Source organism: Polypterus senegalus, chromosome 18 (genome assembly GCF_016835505.1).
Source record: "Polypterus senegalus isolate Bchr_013 chromosome 18, ASM1683550v1, whole genome shotgun sequence".
In the NCBI taxonomy this organism is placed as follows: Eukaryota; Metazoa; Chordata; class Cladistia; order Polypteriformes; family Polypteridae; genus Polypterus; species Polypterus senegalus.
In genome coordinates, this window is record NC_053171.1 from 92,013,244 (window position 1) to 92,031,968 (window position 18,725).

At 38.1% G+C, this 18,725-nt stretch overlaps 1 protein-coding gene across 2 annotated transcripts in view; it reads left to right on the forward strand.

Annotated features, from left to right (window-relative positions):
• Positions 1 to 5,709: 5,709 nt before the first annotated feature.
• sptlc2a (serine palmitoyltransferase, long chain base subunit 2a) overlaps positions 5,710 to 18,725 on the forward strand; it is an 87,628-nt gene continuing 74,612 nt past the window's right edge. For both annotated transcript variants that reach the window (XR_005631232.1, XM_039741172.1), the window contains exons 1-2: positions 5,710 to 5,963; positions 18,083 to 18,277. Coding sequence is in view for 1 of the 2 variants with exons in the window: in XM_039741172.1 (XP_039597106.1) it covers positions 5,814 to 5,963; positions 18,083 to 18,277 (345 nt within the window). In the remaining variant the exon portion in view is untranslated. The remainder of the gene's footprint in view (positions 5,964 to 18,082; positions 18,278 to 18,725) is intronic.

The window sequence follows — 18,725 nt, forward strand, 5'->3', positions numbered from 1 at the left end:
TATGAAGTTACTGGAATTAATTAATGGATGTATCCTTTCAAAATAAAAGTCAACCTGCAAAACCCTCACTCTTTTGGAATTCTCCATTTTCGCATTCAAGTAAAGCCCCCATATTGCTTGGCCTTAAAACAGTTGTGTGAATGAATCATATGAACTGTGGGTCTTTTTGCTTTTTATCCCTTAAATTTCAAGATAAAAAGAGACAGTCTGCATAAAAAGTATCCCCCGAATAGTCAGAAATGTGGTAAATGATGTGGTCTACCTATCCAAATAAAATGGTTTGTTCGACCTTATAAATCGTTGCTAGAAACAGCAAGCTTAACTTGTGAATTAACTATAACAGAAAAACATATTACCATAACAAAGGCATAAACAATACTGTAATTGGCTGGTAGAAGGCATCTTCACTGTCCATCTGTTCTAGGTGTGATGTCTGTATTTTTAAAACCATCTCATTCACAGCCCATTGAGACTTTTTTCCTCATATGTCACAATTTGACCTTGCTTTCATTAGACTTCCAACTAATTACAGTATGGCTACGTTTTTTTCCCTTTGTTCTAGAATGCAAAGATTTTTTTCCCCAGGTGTAATCGTCAAGATTTATTTGTTTATCTTATGGCTTGGTCACTTAGGTTCCATGATTCCCCTTATTGTTCTTTCTTCATTTCCATGTTTTAAATACTTCTATTTTGTTTTTTCTTCTTTACTCAGCACCCATTTTCCTGAAAGCTAAACGGTCCTGTTGTCCTAATAACACATGTATTTACAGTATCAGTTCTGTTTTATTAGATAATTGATCTTTTTGCATTGTGATTTTGGACTCAGCCCATTGATTAGAATGTGGATTACTCAAACAAAGCTAATCTAATCAACAAATTTGCTTTGATTGTGCAAAATCTCTCAGTCTACTGGGATGCCTGGTTTGTTTAATATTGACAACTTTCTCCTTCTTCAAAATGGACTTTAAACCTATACATACATTTTATTCTCAATACTTACTACAAAGGGCGGCACTGTGGCGCAGTGGTAGTGCTGCTGCCTCGTAGTTAGGAGACCCGGGTTCGCTTCCCGGGTCCTCCCTGCGTGGAGTTTGCATGTTCTCCCCGTGTCTGCGTGGGTTTCCTCCCACAATCCAAAGACATGGTGGATTGGTGATTCTAAATTGGCCTTGGTGGGTTGGCACCCTGCCCAGGATTGGTTCCTGCTTTGTGCCCGGTGTTGGCTGGGATTGGCTCCAGCAGACCTACGTGACCCTGTATTTGGATTCAGCGGGTTAGAAAATGGATGGATACTTACTACAAATGTCATTTTCATCACAGGCACACATGCAGTGTGACCTAGCAGCTGATGCATGGCATTCTAAACTACAATAGTCTTTCATCCATCCTTTTTCACAAAGTGACAAACTGCAGTTACAGGTGTGAAGTAATGAAAGCCTATCCATACAGCATTATATTAAAGACAGGAACCATCTGGAAAGGAAATTACAAGATATACTTAGGCCTACATCAAATATTCACACATTAACATGCATCTTTAGTATGTGGGAAGAAAGACGATGCACACAAAAATGGGAAGAACAAGCAAATTCACAGGAAGGCAACAAGAAGTTCACTTAACTCATCTGTGGTTCAACTACACAAATTCATTAACAAAAGTGTTATAAGCTTGTGATATTTAAGTTACTTTGCATAAGAGCTAAAAACATCCACCCACTATATCTTAACTACAGGGTCACGGGGGTCTGCTGGAGCCAATCCCAGCCAACAAGGCAGGAAACAAACCCCAGGCAGGGTGCCAGCCCACCGCAGGGTGTGCCACACCACCCCAAGCACACACTAGGGACAATTTAGAATCGCCAATGCAGACACGGGGAGAACATGCAAACTCCACACAGGGAGGACCCAGGAAGCGAACTGCGAGGCAGCAGCACTACCCACTGCGCCACCCGAGCTAAAAACAAGTAAATGTAATTCTTTCTCAGAGTTTACCAGAGTGACTTGATCTTCTGGAAAGATCAAGTCATTTTGTAGTTTATAACTCAGCTCACCTCATATTTTGGTATTATTATTGTATTATATTTATTCTTATACAGTATAACACTTTTAATACATTCTTCTTTGCCATGGCACTTGAAAGTTGTAATATTTAGCATGTTGGTTTAGATATGCAAATAAGAAAGTGACATTATTACTACTACTACTATCATTACCGTTAATTTTGCTTGATATGCTGTGCATTTTTAGACAGTATCTTCTCTGGGTTTATCAAGCCCAAAACAAAGTTAAAAGTTTTAATTATTTATTACATATTTATGGAGCCTGGCCCATATAAAATTTGTTTTAAAAATAAAAAAACTATGGGGCAATGCCCCTGCTTGCTTCACTCGACCAACACGCGCCTGCGCTAAGCACCAACCACTTTGTGTCTCTGCCAATCGCGTTGTGAAGAGGGGGGCTGAACGCACCCCAAGCAGATGCGGTTGCTCCTCCGTCACCCCCTCTTAAACGGTGATATAATGGGAAACACATATAGTTTTTTTTACCTTCTCTTTGCTCGACTGGCTTGTTGCTGCTACTGTGCCGCCTGTGCGCGGCACACTTCTGTCATATCACCTATGTCCATTGTGGAAAGCAGCCCGGGACACAGACAGGCAGACACGTTTAAATCACTCAACACACAATTATTGTCCATACTCATACTTACAAGGTGCAACATACAACCCCAAAGTCCCCAAAAGTCCAGGCCAACAACACAATGCCTCTCTCTTCAGGCTGCCTCTTTGCCTCTCCACCGACCTCGGAGGGAGGCAGCCCCTTTTGTAATCAACCGGATGTGCTCCAGGTGCCTCCTGACATTCTTCCACCGGCACTCCCCAGTGTGGCTGAAGTGCCGGCTGCACACCCGGAAGCACTCCGGATGTCCCCGATCCTCTTCACCCCAGCACTTCTGGGTGTGGCGTAAGTGCTGAGGTCTAGGGCTCCATAGGCATTGGGGCGCCCCCTGGCGATGATCACGGGCCCCTACAGGGTTGAACTTCAAAGCTCTGTACCCGTGGTCCCCATAACCACCAGGGCGGTCACCCCAACGTGGTCTGGGGGATGCGAAAACCCTCCTCCGGGGCATCCCGGCTGGGTTGCCCCCCCACCCCCCTGTGATACTATATATTCAATCTCTTTTTGCTATTACCTTTTCATCAATATCGCATTGAATTTTGATTACGTGTTTGGAATTACATCGTGACAACGCAACATATAACTGGCCGTGAGTGAATATCATTTCTTTCTCTGTTTGACATAACCATGCAGGACTTTTCCAAATCTCTTTGCATAAGCTCTTGTTTCGCAGGACTTCCGGCCCTGGACTCATCTCGCGGGAGACGTGAAAGTCTCTCTGAGAAAATCACATCTTGTCTCCTTCCAAGATTTTTTTTTATAATAGAGAGATTAGCCTTCCTTGGGCCACCACCATTATCAGTGACTGCCAGGCCAGGCCAGGGATAGGTATCAGACTCCTACAGAAAGGTACTCTAATAGTTAATGGTGTAGTTTTTCCCCTGCTGCACTATGACACAACTTTTCCCGTCAAGTACCACTTTGAGGGTCATTTATGCTATGGAATTTATTTTCCTTGTGGGCAATTTGATTCCCTAATTTTCACCCTGTCCCCAACACTAGCAGCACCCACAGGTGCATATCATAGGTCCTAGTGTTAAGTGTCATGAGACTGGAACCCCACTTTGATCCTCACGTAATCTGCTGCTGAATGTATTTTTTCCATGAAAATCTCATATCAGAGATAATCAAATGGCTTCTTGAGTCGTAATATCCAGCATTATTATATTAATCCAGAAACAATCAACAGACTATGCTTACCTTTGAGGACATTAGCTCTTTGTGTATAATAAAATTGAAAGGCAATAATTGAGTTAGGAAGTGAACTTGTTATATCACGGTTAACAGAATAACAAGGTTAACTGGTGAATGTGAACTGGCCCTGTGTGAGGACTCATTATGCTTTGCACTGAATGTTGCCTGGAAGGGCTTTGGCTACTTGTGACCCTATATTAGAATACATGTGCAGAAAAATTGATCATTTGTTTTGAAAGTCTTGCCTGTTTACACTTTGTGGTCATTTTCTTAGTTATTTAAGCTGTCATTTATGAGCATACAAGTAGAAATGAAATTAAATCAGCATATTTGTCTTATACTTTATAAGCCATGTTTTACTAGATAACATAAACCACAAATCTACTCATACACCTGGCACAAAATTGATAGGCTTCTGGAACTTCAATGTAAATAACTATGCAAAATTTAATATAGATTGATTGAATGATTCATAACTTAAATATTGTGTTCATATCCTAACAGACAGGATACACACATACAGACATCACTCTGAAAGTGGTCTAATTATCTTCAGGGATGCTTCCTTAATTTAGCATCCTGGCAATTAAAGCTATGTCTGGACTTGATCTGTGTGAAGTTTGCATGATCTACCCCTAGGATATGCTCCGGGGCGACCTCTTTAACCGATTTAAGAAACAAGATTATATTGTGTTTATAATACTTTTCATATTGTATATCCAAGTTAGACATGCAAGAATTTCTATGTACAGTACGCTACATATGTGTCTACGGTTAGGAAAAGTGAAATGGTACACACATGAGAAGCAAATGATTAAGTAGTATTGTTTAGAAGATGCTATCATAAAATATAAAACCATCAGTTTTTAGTACCTGCTTATCCAACGTATGGAGATGAAAGCTGACACCTACTCGGCAGCACAGACTGACAATATACCCATCATTCAAGGTTCCTCTACCACTTATCCTAAGCAGTACTACTTTTTATTACAGGGACATTGGACTGGGAACAACAGATGAATACCTTCATAATATTCTCACGCACGAATTCCGTAGGTTTTATTTCAGACTACACTGTAGAGCAGAAAATGACGGGTAACTCTAATGTGCCAATTAAAAACAGATTCGGTTTGGCGAAGAATGTATTCTTTAATTATGAAATGTACTGAAAACAAAACTTACACAATGAAGGGCGGCCCCACAATCTATACTGGAAAGCACAGTATTACAGGACATTTTGCTGGAGATTTTTTAAAAAGTCCTTTAGCAGATAAAAAGACACAAAAGCAGTTGTTTTTCCACTACAGAAATCGCTGAACATAACAGCCGGATATCAACATATACAATCGTTTAGATGGAATGGACACAACAAATTTAACAACCGAAAAATAAACCTTCAATCCCATTAGCTCGCGTTTATGTTTACAGAAAGACAGCTCATTACGACACCAATAGCGATTCCGATGCTTAAACACATTACGGAAAGTGATTGGCAAACAAATCTTCCCTAAGCGATCCAGCAGTACAGAATCAGCAGCATTGTTAAACTTCAAAGTTGTGAAAAAAAGACGGATTTGGGTAAATGATCCAGACTGGAATGGTTTTGCCCACTTTGGGAAGGTTAAAGTAGTCATGTGTGACGTCATCGACGGCCTCGCCTTCTACGGGCTGACGCGCCCACCAGACCCCGCCTTCCGAGTGAAACTGAACCTTCTGTGCCTGTAGTGGGTGAACTCAGGGATCGGATTGGCTGTTCTGAGTTTCTAGGGGCGGGTATTTCCGGGATTCTGCGCGCAAGTTCTTCGGTGTAGCGGGTTTCCTGTTTTTTTTTGGTGGGAGGGAAACATTAGGAACGGGCTCTGAAGTACACATTCGCGATTTAATAAATCTAAGAAACCCCCTATCATAGAAGGATCTCTATACACTTTTTTTAAATTGCTTTCATGGTATTAAATATGACTGAAGGACCGGTGAAGAAACCGGTGAACGGTAATGGTTGTTGCCGTACTTCTAACGGGGTGAAACCGGGGATGAATGGCTGTGTGAAGAACCATCTGTATCAGCAGCACTCGTACTGTTCTTCAGACGAAAAGGTGAGGCAAGCAGTTAATGTCTTTATACTTATGTCGTTAAAAATGCTGGATACTGCCAGTTGGAGGGTTTGCGCTTCGCAGGACTTGTTTCAATAAACTACTGGTTTAATATTTTTACAATATTCAAGTCGCTGGCAACACTTTTATCTCCCAACCTTTCTGTCCCTCATACTTTATGGGAATACAGTAATTAAAGGCGTATGCTTGATGTGCACGAGGCTGTCCGATTGCAGATGGAAGGCTGCCCTCGCCTATGTTACGTTTCATTTACCTGGGTGTGGCAGTTAACAGCGTGACCAGCTGCTGATGAAGATTAAAATGTTACTTCTGACAGTGAAAGAGCTGAAATTCTTTCAGGGTTGTTAAAACTTTTGTACTGAAATGTGATTGGCATTTAAAGACCTACTGGAAGGAGGTGTACGTGATTGCTATGTGTGTGAATCTGCAATATGTGGATTTTGTTAAAATTATGAAGTTTGGGCAGCGCATCTTCGAAGGAAACTGAAGGCTTTCCTCTCACGTGCGAAGCAGCGAGATTGCAATGCCATGAATTTGACAGATGAAATTGTTGTACAAGTCTTCGCCCTATATGGGAGAATTGTAACTTTGACTTTCGAAAATTGATTTCAGTTTCCATTGTAGTTAAATCACATTACTAGTTAGTAGCAAGCCGTGTTACAACATAAGGAAATTACGTTTTTACTTAGTCGCTCTGTTTTTATTCCCGTGTTGAGTGTACTTCGATATGCGATGGTCCGATCTTACTTATGCTGGGACAAGCACCGTTACTCCTTAGCCATGTAATAGAATGGCAGTTTGGAAGATGGATCGATATAATGCTAATTTATATTCCTTAAACGTTTTGAGTGTATCTTTCTTTCCATGATAAGTTCAAGTGGTAGAGGGAACACGGATAACTCATCCGGATTTAGCTACACTGTTTTCACTAGCTTTAAAGGTTCTTTTTGCTTATTTTTAGATTTGTTGGAAATTCTTGGCATTATTCGCTTATCAACTTTGTCATGTTTGTTTTGGACATATAGTCTCTGTTTGGCTTTAAAAATCTATTGTCCAATATGATGATGAAGGATTTATTTACTTTTAGAAGCAACAAATCGTTACTTGTTTTTAAACTGCACAGTATAATTAATAAATATATCCCACTTTCTGCCCACTGCTGAAAGTATAGGCTTCATCTCCCTGTGACCCCCTCCACCAATTGGATTATGAAAGTTTGAGAATATGTTGTCATACATACATACATAGCTATTGCACCTTTTAGTAAGCTGCAAATTAGTATATGTGTGGTGTAATTTTTTTCTGTAACAGATACACCAGCAGACTATCCATCCATCTATCCATTATCCAACCCGCTATATCCTAACTACAGGGTCATGGGGGTCTGCTGGAGCCAATCCCAGCTAACACCGGGCGCAAGGCAGGAAACAAACCCCGGGCAGGGCACACACACACCATGCACACACAAGGGACAATTTAGAATCGCCAATGCACCTAACCTGCATGTCTTTGGACTGTGGATTGCTGAAATAATTCTTTAGTACTTACAGTATAAGAAATACCTAGATTGACTCGTTAGTATTTTTCTTTCTTTCTCCTTACACATTTCCAGTGCCTTTTAGAAATCTAGCCCTGAAGTTTTCATTTATAGTTCCCATTAATTTTATGTTTCATTTATTCAGCTATCCATTTGTGTACCCACATTAATCCAATTCAAGGCTGTGGAAGACTGCAGTCCATTCTGGCAGCACACAAGTTCAACACCACAGGAACTGATCCCTGGATTCCCAATGCAGTGCATACTCCTGCTTATACCTGGCCAATTTAGAGTTGTCAATTGACCTGCAATTAAGTTAATATATCAGACTTCCAAGCACAACATTTGACAGTTAATTTGGCACAGATAGTGACTTTAACTGACTGCTATTTGTTTTCAGGTCATGTTTAATATTTGCATTTTTCATATATGGATGAAGTATTATTTTAATTAAAAAAAAAAAAAATCAACTTCAGGTTTTTAGCAGAAAAATGATCTTTGAAATTTCAAAAATGTTTTGTGCTTTTATAAAAGGATGTTACAGAAGCTCCAAACTGCACATACAGTACAGGCCAAAAGTTTTAATGGTTTTATTTCAGGTGACTACCTGTTGAAGCTCATCGAGAGAATGCCAAGAGTTTGCAAAGCAGTAATCGGAGCAAAGGGTGGCTATTTTGAAGACACTAGAATATAAAACATGTTTTCAGTTATTTCACCTTTTTTTGTTAAGTACATAACTCCACATGTGTTCATTCATAGTTTTGATTTCTTCAGTGAGAATCTACCAATGTAAATGGTCATGAAGATAAAGAAAACACATTGAATGAGAAGGTGTGTCCAAACTTTTGGCCTGTACTGTACGTCAAAGTATCTTGGATGTATGGGATACTTTAACGTATGTGCAAGATGCTTTTACGTACATCTAAGATAATTTCAATTACGTACAGTGGATAAAGTTAGACTAAAACAATTACAAAAGGGTGCTTCGGGTATCCCGTACATACGTGAAAACATCTTATACATACATAAAAGTATCCCATATGTATGAGATATTTTCATGTATGTACAGAGCAGGGGTTATCCCATAATTTTTTTTATTGTGCATTTCAGAGTTTCTGTACGATGTGTCTAACTAATTGTCAAAACTCTTCTGCACACTAATTCTCAAATAAGTGTAATGATTTTTAAGAAATCTTTATGGACAATTTGCACTTGAAAATTTTAAGATTTGATTAAGCTTTGTGTGTCCTGTTCTATTCCAACTGTTTAACTTCACTAATTTTCAAAGCTTGTAAAGCCAATACTAACTATAACCAAACCTCTGCTTAGAAGTTCGCAAAATTTAGGATAAACATTTAGGAATGCGGAGTGTAAAAAAAAAAAAAAAATGTCAGTCCTGCATTCTCTTCATTTATATTAATTTTTAGCCTTTAAAATTAAAATAAATAAATTGAGTGCAGCTGTCATGACAGCTAAACTCTAATGTCAAAGAAGCGTAAGATTGCATTTTATGCCTTTATTAAATTACTACAATAGGCTTGCCTTTAAGGTACAATAAAATGTGAAATAGTCTGAAATAACATAAGCCACCCTAATTTGGGGTGTTAAATTTAACTTAATGAGGTAGAAATTATATAATAAACAAGAAGAGTTGCATCCATTATTTGAAATAAATGAAATGTGTGCTCCGGTTAAAATGTTTAGAGACTAAATAGTCTCAGCTGTAATTAACATTTGTAATTTTTTACCCTCTCAGAGAAGTCCATAAAGGGCTAGCTAGAATTAAAAATCAAAAATAACGTATTTGTAATCACTGACCATAAAGTAGTCTAAAATGATACCCTCTAAGAGGGCTTGGACCACTGGTAAAGAATTGCACATAAGAATATCATATTCATGATTAGCAACCTCAAAATAGCATAAAATGGCATTCCACATGCCTATATTCCTGATCCCAATTTTTTTTGTTAAAAACAAAAAAAAGCAACTTTGACCCCTCATATCCCATTATAGGGGTGAATCCCTAGGGTTAATTGATGTGGTATGCAAAATGTTATGTCGTTTTATCATTTTTGCTGAAGACACTTAAAAGTTTACTCTTTATCATAAGAGTGTAATTTCATAAATTACATAAAATATGGCCCAACAATTGACTACAGTTTTTTTTTTTGTATCTAGAGGGCCAAAACTGTTTGTGGGGGGGACCCAAAAAAAGGTTGAAGTCTTGCATACCTGGACAAAGAGACCAGTCAAATGATATATTGTATGTGGGAGTGTTTTCATACAAGTGAGTCCAGTGGTGCAGGTCAAAAAAAAAAAAAACTGAAGAGATTTCAAAGCGTTAATATTTCTTACAAAAAAAAAAAAAATACATATATCAGTGGTATTGCAAGTTGTATATGTTTTGGTAAATACATTCTTTATACTGTGCTCAAGATGTTAATATGATGTAAGTTATTTGATTGCTTTAGGTGTGACAGCCACTGTATTAATTTAAATATTTTTGAAGCTCTGCCTAAATTGTATGCAACTGGTTTTGGGCATCAGAATGAAAGTTCCATTGAGGTAAAGTTAATAAGAAAAGTTTTTCAATGTAGAAGGAACCTGTTTTCATTCATTTGTGCAGTGATATTTGTGTTGGGATTAAGGACGTTATGTATAGTCTTTGCACTGTTCTTATTACTTATGGAATTTTTTCCGAATTAATTTAAGTGCAATTGTATGATAATGAACCTACTAAAATAAAGCCTGTTTCAGCAACAGTTTATTTGATGTTCCTTCTTTTCAGTGATTGCACTGTAATTACACAGTGGTTGTATATGTTGCAATAGTGTAACTACACTCTATTACTCAATACCAAACTGTTGTAACAGTATACTGTACCTTGCTCATTTTTATACCATGCCTGTTTGTGTACTTTCTTATGCTATTGCTCATGATCCGTAAGTACTATGTAATGTAGCGTATTGCCCTTTTTATATTCAGAGTTATGTTGTTGCTGAAGTAACGTATTTATTATCATGATTAAGTGGGCTTAGTAAATGGTATGGAATGGTTTTATTAAGTGCTTGCACCACACAGGGTGTCACAGAGCACTCCCAGGTGTTTACATTTTCTTTCCATGTCTGTGTGAGAGTTCCTGAAGGTCCTCTGTTTTTTTCCAGCTCCCACAAACGTCATGCATCTTAGTGTGGGTCCCTGAAGACTGACACCCTGTTCAGGGTTGGTACCCACCTTGTGTCTGATGTAGCAAGGATAATCCGTAGGCCTCTGTCATCCTGGATTGAATTAAGTGTGTTTGATAGTGCTATTTTAATGTTTGGCTATCATAGGGGTAGTTAGTGCTAATTGAGTTTATATAGTGGCTTCTTTAGTAAATGCAGTCATATGAAAAAGTTTTGGAACCCCTCACAGCCTGCAAAATAATTGACTGTACTTTCAACAAAAAAGATAACAGTGGTATGTCTTTCATTTCCTAGGAACATCTCAGTACTGGGGTGTTTTTCGAACAAAGATTTTTAGTGAAGTAGTATTCAGTTGTATGAAATTAAATCAAATGTGAAAAACTGGCTGTGCAAAAATTTGCGTCCCCTTGTCATTTTGCGGATTTGAATGCCTGTCACTGCTCAATACTGATTATTGCAGCACCAAATTGTTTGGTCGTTAAGCCTTGAACTTCATAGACAGGTGTGTCCAATCATGAGACAAGGTATTTAAGGTGGTCAATTTGAAGTTGTGCTTTCTTTTGACTCTCCTCTGAAGAGTGGCAGGCAGCATGGGAATCCTCAAAGCAACTCTCCAAAGATCTGAAAACAAATATTGTTCAGTCTCATGGTTTAGTTGAAGGATACAAAAAGCCATCTCAGAGGTTTAAAGTGTCAGTGTCAACTGTAAGGAATGGAATCAGGAAATGGAAGGCCACAGGCACAGTTGCTGTTAAACCTCCGGTCCGGCAGGCCAAGAAAAATAAAGGAGTGACATATGATCAGGATTGTGAGAATGGTGACAGACAACACACAGATCACCTCCAAAGACCTGCAAGAACATCTCGCTGCAGATAGTGTATCTGTAAATCGTTCTACAATTCAGCACAATTTGCACAAAGAACATCTGTATGGCAGGGTGATGAGGAAGAAGCCTTTTCTGCACTCACGCCACAAAGAGAGTCGCTTGTTGTATGTCAATGCTCATTTAGACAAGCCAGATTCATTTTATAACAAAGTGCTTTGGACTGATGAGATACAAATGGTGTTATTTGGTCATAACAAAAAGTGCTTTGCATGGCAGAAGAAGAACACCGCATTCCAAGAAAAACACCTGCTACCTCCTGTCAAATTTGGTGGAGGTTCCATCCTGCTGTGGGTCTGTGTGGCTAGTTCAGGGACTGGGGCCCTTGTTAAAGTCGAGGGTCAGATGAATTCATCCCAGTATCAACAAATTCTTCAGGATAATGTTCAACCATCAGTCACAAAGTTGAAGTTACGCAGGGGTTGGATATTCCAACAAGACAATGACCCAAAACACAGTTCGAAATCTACAAAGGCATTCATGCATAGGGAGAAGTACAATGTTCTGGAACAATAACCTGACTTGAATATCATCGAAAATCTATGGGATGATTTGAAGCAGGCTGTCCATGCTCGGCAGCAATCAAATTGAACTGAACTGGAGAGATTTTGTATGGAAGAATGGTCAGAAATACCTCCATCCAGAATCCAGACACTCATCAGAGGCTACAGGAGGACGGTGAGCAAAAGGAGGCTCAACTAAGTATTGATGTCATATCTCTGTTGGGGTGCCCAAATTTATGCAATGTCTAATTTTGTTATGATGCATATTGCATATTTTCTGTTAATCCAATAAACTTAATGTCACTGCTGAAATGCTACTGTGTCCATAAGGCATGTCAGATATTAAAAAGAAGTTGCTACTTTGAAAGCTCAGCCAATGAAAAACAAAAATCCAAAGAATTAAGAAGGTTTCCCAAACATTTTCATATGGCTGTATATAAGTTAATTTCTACAATGTGTGTGGTTCTCCTCCTCTTGTTTGTATTACTGTGCCTGGTTTTTGATAAGGTTTAAATAAATCAGTTAAAGGTTTTAACACGTCATGGCTAATCATTTTTTAAGGTAATGGTTTCCTGTCTATTGTAATCAATAGTTGGTTTGGCCTATGTTTGTGATACTCTGAGCAAATACATGATAGACCTGGCTGAGCCTCAGTGACCGGTAGATCAATATTAATTTTATTCACTTTAATTTTGCATTCAAATTATGGTTAATAATTTCATAAATGATCACTCTGTCATTTTCACTTAAACTGGTATTGTTGAGCAGTCCGTTGTTTTCACATTTTGCGTACATCTAGTGGAAATGCTACTGATTATTCCAGAGAAACAATTGTGGCGAGCGGCTGGGGGTGGTACCCAGCCGGGACGGCCAGGAGGATCGGAGGGGGGCTTGCACCTCCTCCAGACCATGAGGGGGTGGCCACCCTGGTTGTTTTGGGGGCCATGGGTACAGAGCATTAAAGCTCAACCCTGTAGGGGCCCGTGGTCACCGCCAGGGGACGCCCCGCTGCCTTTGGAACCCTGGACCTCAGCACTTCCGCCACACCCAGAAGTGCTGGCGGGGAAGAGGACCGGGGACACCCGGAGTGCTTCCAGGTGCGCAGCCGGCACTTCCGCCACACAGGGGAGTGCTGGCGGAAGAGTGTCGGGAAGCACCTGGAGCACATCCGGGCATGTATATAAGGGACCGCCTCCCTTCATACAATGGCTGGAGTCGGGAGAGGAGAAAGACAGAGCTCGGAGGAGAGGAGTGGAGGCGGTCAGAAGAAGAGAAGACATTGTGGAAAGGCCAGGACTTAAGGGGTGATTGGTGCTGTGGCACTGGGGTGTGCGTGTTCAACACTTGTAAATATTGTAAATAAACGTGTGGTGGTGCAAATCATCATGTCTACCTGCCTGAGTCTGGGCTGTTCCCCACACAATTTATAGATTTTCTGACTTTATTTTATTGAAATGGTTCATTTATGCTTTGATTATGTATTTTCAATTTAGATTGTTCAACTGGACCTTCTTGGTTAAATTATTAGTTGGAATGCAGTAAATAACAATGGCAGTGCTGGAACAATTGTAGAGATGGAAGATGTCTTTCCATACAATCAATCAATCAACATTTATTTATATAGCACGTATTCATACAAAAAAATACACTCTCCTGTTACTGGGGAATTGTAATTTTTTTTTCTTCCCTAAGGCTGTTGACATGTGTACTGTTTTGAGAGCAGGCTGTGCACCCCAAAATGCTCCAAGATTTGTATCATTGGTGTCTTCATTTGGTTACAAAACATTGAGTCACTGAGATGCTATTTAAATGTTTAGGGTTTCTTTACATTGCCACGTTACAGTTCAGGACAAATCTGAAGTATATGATGACATTGTTATTTGTAAGAACTGAGTAAACACTGGAGTTCAGACCTTTTCATTTTTAACACTCTTGAACACTAGATAAATGCTGATTAGTAATATTTTTCATATTGTCAAGTTACGGCATGCCTAATTTATTCCTACATTTAGACTGAGAAACCGGAGGATTGTTTTTAAAAAATCCCTTTTATTTCTACATAAAGAGGCACCTCCATCTATCCATTTTTTCCACATCCACTATTTCCTTTTTAAAGTTATGGGAGGAGGAAGACACAGGTATCAATCTGTCTGTACAGGTTCTGGTACTGTTAAATAACAAAACTGGCAGTTGTTCTGCTCATTCTTAAGCTTCCTGAAAACTGACCTTCCTTTTCAGTTTATGGTGTCTTGGCTACACTGCCTCATAGCAGAAGAGTTGGTATTCCAACTTCTGAACTCGGAGCTTCTGGACCAGTGGCAAACAACAAAGCCCAGTGAGTGAATCTCTTCATTTTTAGCCATGTCTAAACTTCAATAACCACCGTTAGTGCATTATGGAACTTTCTGAGCATCCTGTTTTATTGGGTAATGTGTCGAAAAGTGGAGCCATTTAGATTCACTTCTGTTCTGTCTGCCTTTTCTTGTTCTTTGCTCTGCACAGCTTTTAGGATTTTAACTCGACTGTCGGAATAGCACAAGGGCTTTCCCCCTTTCAACATACCATGGCTGTGCTTCTGTACGTCGGTCGTGCAGCTGAATGGTTTCTACTCGGCACCTATGGCAGTAGAAACAGGCAACATCTGTTAACATATTGCAGCTAAAAAGGAGCATATAATGTGTATGTTTGTTTCCCACAAAATCTCATATTTTAAGTTTCATTTTCAGCACTTGGATACTTGATTTTTTTTATGGTGGAACAAATTGAATTGGTTTGTGAGAATTTGAAGTGTTTGCTGAAGTGATTTCCATATTTGTTTAGCTTCATCTGTTGAACAAATGCTATTCAAACAAATCTGTACCTTTTGATTACCAGAATGGTTCTAATTGAAAAAATCATTAGACGCTTATTCTGTTCACATTTTTTTTTCTGTAATCTGATGCTCCTGTAACATTTGTTCTTTAAGAGTATTTAAAAAAAGTCAGGACACTAATTTATAAAAAAAAAGTGACCTGATTCAGCAAAAGTTCCTGTTGTTTCTAGCTTATTCATAGTGCATGTGTACTTGTATACATAATGGTTTGCACTTTGGGAGATCTGAATACAGGTTCTTGTATTTGACTGAAATGCTAAAAGAAATAGTACATACAGTGAAACAAAAAAGAATTTTCTGGCCTTTGTTTCTAAAATATTTTAAACTTTGTTCCATTCTGAAATACTGATAAAGGTTGTGTGAAAGTTTTAGCACGTTGTAAAGATGATCCGTACACAGTCAGGACATAAGTAAACGCCACAGATAAATGTTTTAGTTAAAGTTTCTGCTACTTAAAATTCTCATGGGTCTTGCTTTATGACATGAAGAGGGAGACCTGTGATGCATAGTGGAGACTTTATCCTTCAAGTACTTCTGGCGGCCAGAGGCAAAAAATATTCCTAGTTTGTAGCATGCCAGGCTATTTGTTTTTTAACTGACAATGTCTATAAATCGCACATGTTGTATCAAGCTTTTTCTAAGAAATCATTGACTAAAATTTGGACAGATCATTTTGTAATATTTTCAACAGTACTAACATTAGCAAAAACAATGTCACTGGAATTGTTGAGGTAATTGATTTTGTTAGCTTGGTGCCATTTTTGGGATTGTAGAAGCAAAGCAATACATTTTGATAGCACTTTGTCCTCTGTGAGAATGCCAACGCAGTGTATTTTATACCAATACAATGAATTGCTTCCAAATTTCCACTGATGGTGAAAAAATATCAGAGTGATTGTTCTCATCAATAAATGCTTTGTTTTTGTAAAATTGTTAGTGCCTTCTTGTGTTTATGCCATGGCAGTTTATATGAAATGCTGGTACACTGTAGGTATTATTATTATTATTATTATTATTGGTTTGTTTTTGTGAGACAGAGAAGCCATGAAAGTTTGCATGCTGTGCTGGATCATAATTAGCCTCTGCTGTTATACTGCCATCTGAGACAAACCAAATGTTGACATGTCAGACTGTTATGAAGCTGTGCTCCCTTGTGAAAAGAAGCGTTTTTATTTGAGTCACGAGTGTTTACTTCCAGACCCTTGTAGTCCAATGTCTTACTTTTTACATATTTTGCAGCTTGTTCTGCTGGACTTTTGCAAAATATGTTACAATTTATTAAAATATTTCATAAGATTTATCTTTTTTTTTTTTAGTTCAAGAAGCACCATTCTTGCATCAGTTTCTTTCGTTTTCAGTTGAGTGGTATTTGTTAATGAGGTATGATTTGTCACATGCTTATATGAATAGATTGTGTTTGTGTGTTAGTAATCACATGAAAGGAGGGAAGTTTTTTAGCATTCATAAGTTAAACTTGCTTTTTAGCCCATGTTTCAAATTTTACTAAATTTATAATATATTAAAAGTTTACATGGGTTTGAATTTTACCATTTTAACAGTGTCATGTAATTTTATAACCCACTTAATCCAGGCCAGGGTTGCAACCCAGCTAGCATAGGGGACAAGGCAGGAAGAAACCCTGGACAGGGCACGTTTTAAAAAATGTTAAGCTTAATAGCGCATAAAATGTGGATTTAATTATTGAGTACCATGCTTGAGGGCAGAACAACACACATCTTGCACAGTAGTTAAAACCTAAAATTGTTAACATTACTTTAGAAATTAAACATAAATGTATCTCAGGCTGTTTACTTTTAAGAGCCAAAAGTACAAGAGGTGTGAAAGTTACACTCCAATACTGGGCACTACTTCAACATAAGAGCGTGATAGTTTCTGCTTTCAACAGTTACTTGATACAGCATACACTCACCTACAGACTTTTAACTAACTAAAGTTAATACTTCAGCCGGTCGTGCCAATTTCCCCTAATACCTTTTTGTTTCTAGTCATGTTTCAATTGCTTTCTTGTCATTTAGCTTCTTGAATGTATAATGTTTGTTTGTTTTTAGTGCAACAGCAAACTTGTCCAAGTGGGCTAATTGCAACTTGTTTCTGTAATTTTACCTATTTCTGACTTATTTTTCACATTTCTAATAATTACGTTTATGCTTTCTTCTGATCCGTGTCAACATGAAAAATCAGTTACAGTAAGGTTTAATATATCCTACTAAACCCATCTTTCAATCCATTCAAGCCAGTAAATAATCAATCTTTATTTTGTGCCTGTCACAGAGTATACCATCAGAAAATATGTCTTCAGTGTGATAAAGTCAATCGTAAGGCAAACCTTTGGTTTTGTATGTTTTTTTTATTGTTATCACTAAAACAAAAAGGCTATAGCCATACTGTTTAGTTAGCCTAGTAAACAGTATGTTTTTTGAAGACACATGTGGGGAGCCCACACACAGTCAATCCACTGCTTAATCTCTTCTTCCTGTTTGGATTAAAGGGATACACTTGGGCTATGCAAAAATAGTAAAATGGACACGGCTGTGATTTTTGTAGGCTACTGTCTTTTAAAGTGTAATTAATAGCAGCATATAGAATAATGTTTTTTTTTTACCTTCAGCAACATGCTTTTAAAGAAATATTAGTCAACTATTTCTCCCACCCCTCCCATCTCTTCCATCAGTGGGTATTCGTCTCGTACCCGAGTACTTAGGGCTGCCCCTTTTGTTTCACAGTTTACAATGAATATTACCAAATTAAAATCTAATAGGTTCATAACATTTGTTTATTTGACCTGAAGAAGCTCTAACAAATATTGTCTGGTTAATAAAATAATCCATTAGTGGTATCTGTTTTGAATTTAATGTATGTGTTTTATTTTTATTTAGGACAGGCAAGTTTTTATTTTAATTTTGTTTGTCAGGTCATGTGCAATCTAATGTCTGAAAGCATTGGCGTTGATATTTTTCAGCTTAAACATTTAAAATTGTAATTCATGAGGAATGGAATTAAAGAGAATCTTATTTAACAAACATTTTATGATATTTAGGTTCATTACTAGCTAAATGCGGCCTTGTTTTGCTATTTACTATTGATATATTTTTTATTTTAGTCTTCACATATCTGTCATAATGGAGGAATATATAAGCGACCGTTTAAAGAATCGTTTGAAGAGACTCCTATGTTGGTTGCCGTTCTCACGTACATGGGCTATGGTATTCTGACACTCTTCGGATATCTTCGGGACTTTTTAAGACAGTGGAAGATTGAGAAATGCCACAATGCAACAGAACGGGAGGAACAGAAGGTATGATTTATGCTTTTTTATTATTCATTATATGGCTTTAATTGCCCTGTGCTGGAGTTGTTTTTACAGAATTTTAGTATATTATTTTGTTTTTTGCAGGTAGTTTAGTTTCTTTAAGTTAGGCAGTAGCTTTAAGTTTGCTATATAAAACTTATTTTACTTTTATAATTTACCATCAGTATTATAGTAAATACTGTTTCATTGTAAATGTGCACACAGTCAGAAAAGATATGCACATATTGATGATGTGCGGGTGTGTGGTGTCTTGTTTCTTTTATTTTTTTATCAGTTTTCAAATGAGTTGTTGCAGGGATTGTGGTTCATATGCATAGCATATTATAAGGCATTTTTTCCTTTCCTTTTTATTTGCATCGAATTCTCATTGTCTGGACAAGGTCAGCAGCATGTTTGGCTGCTCTAGGGCTGGCTCATATCTTGACTGATGCAT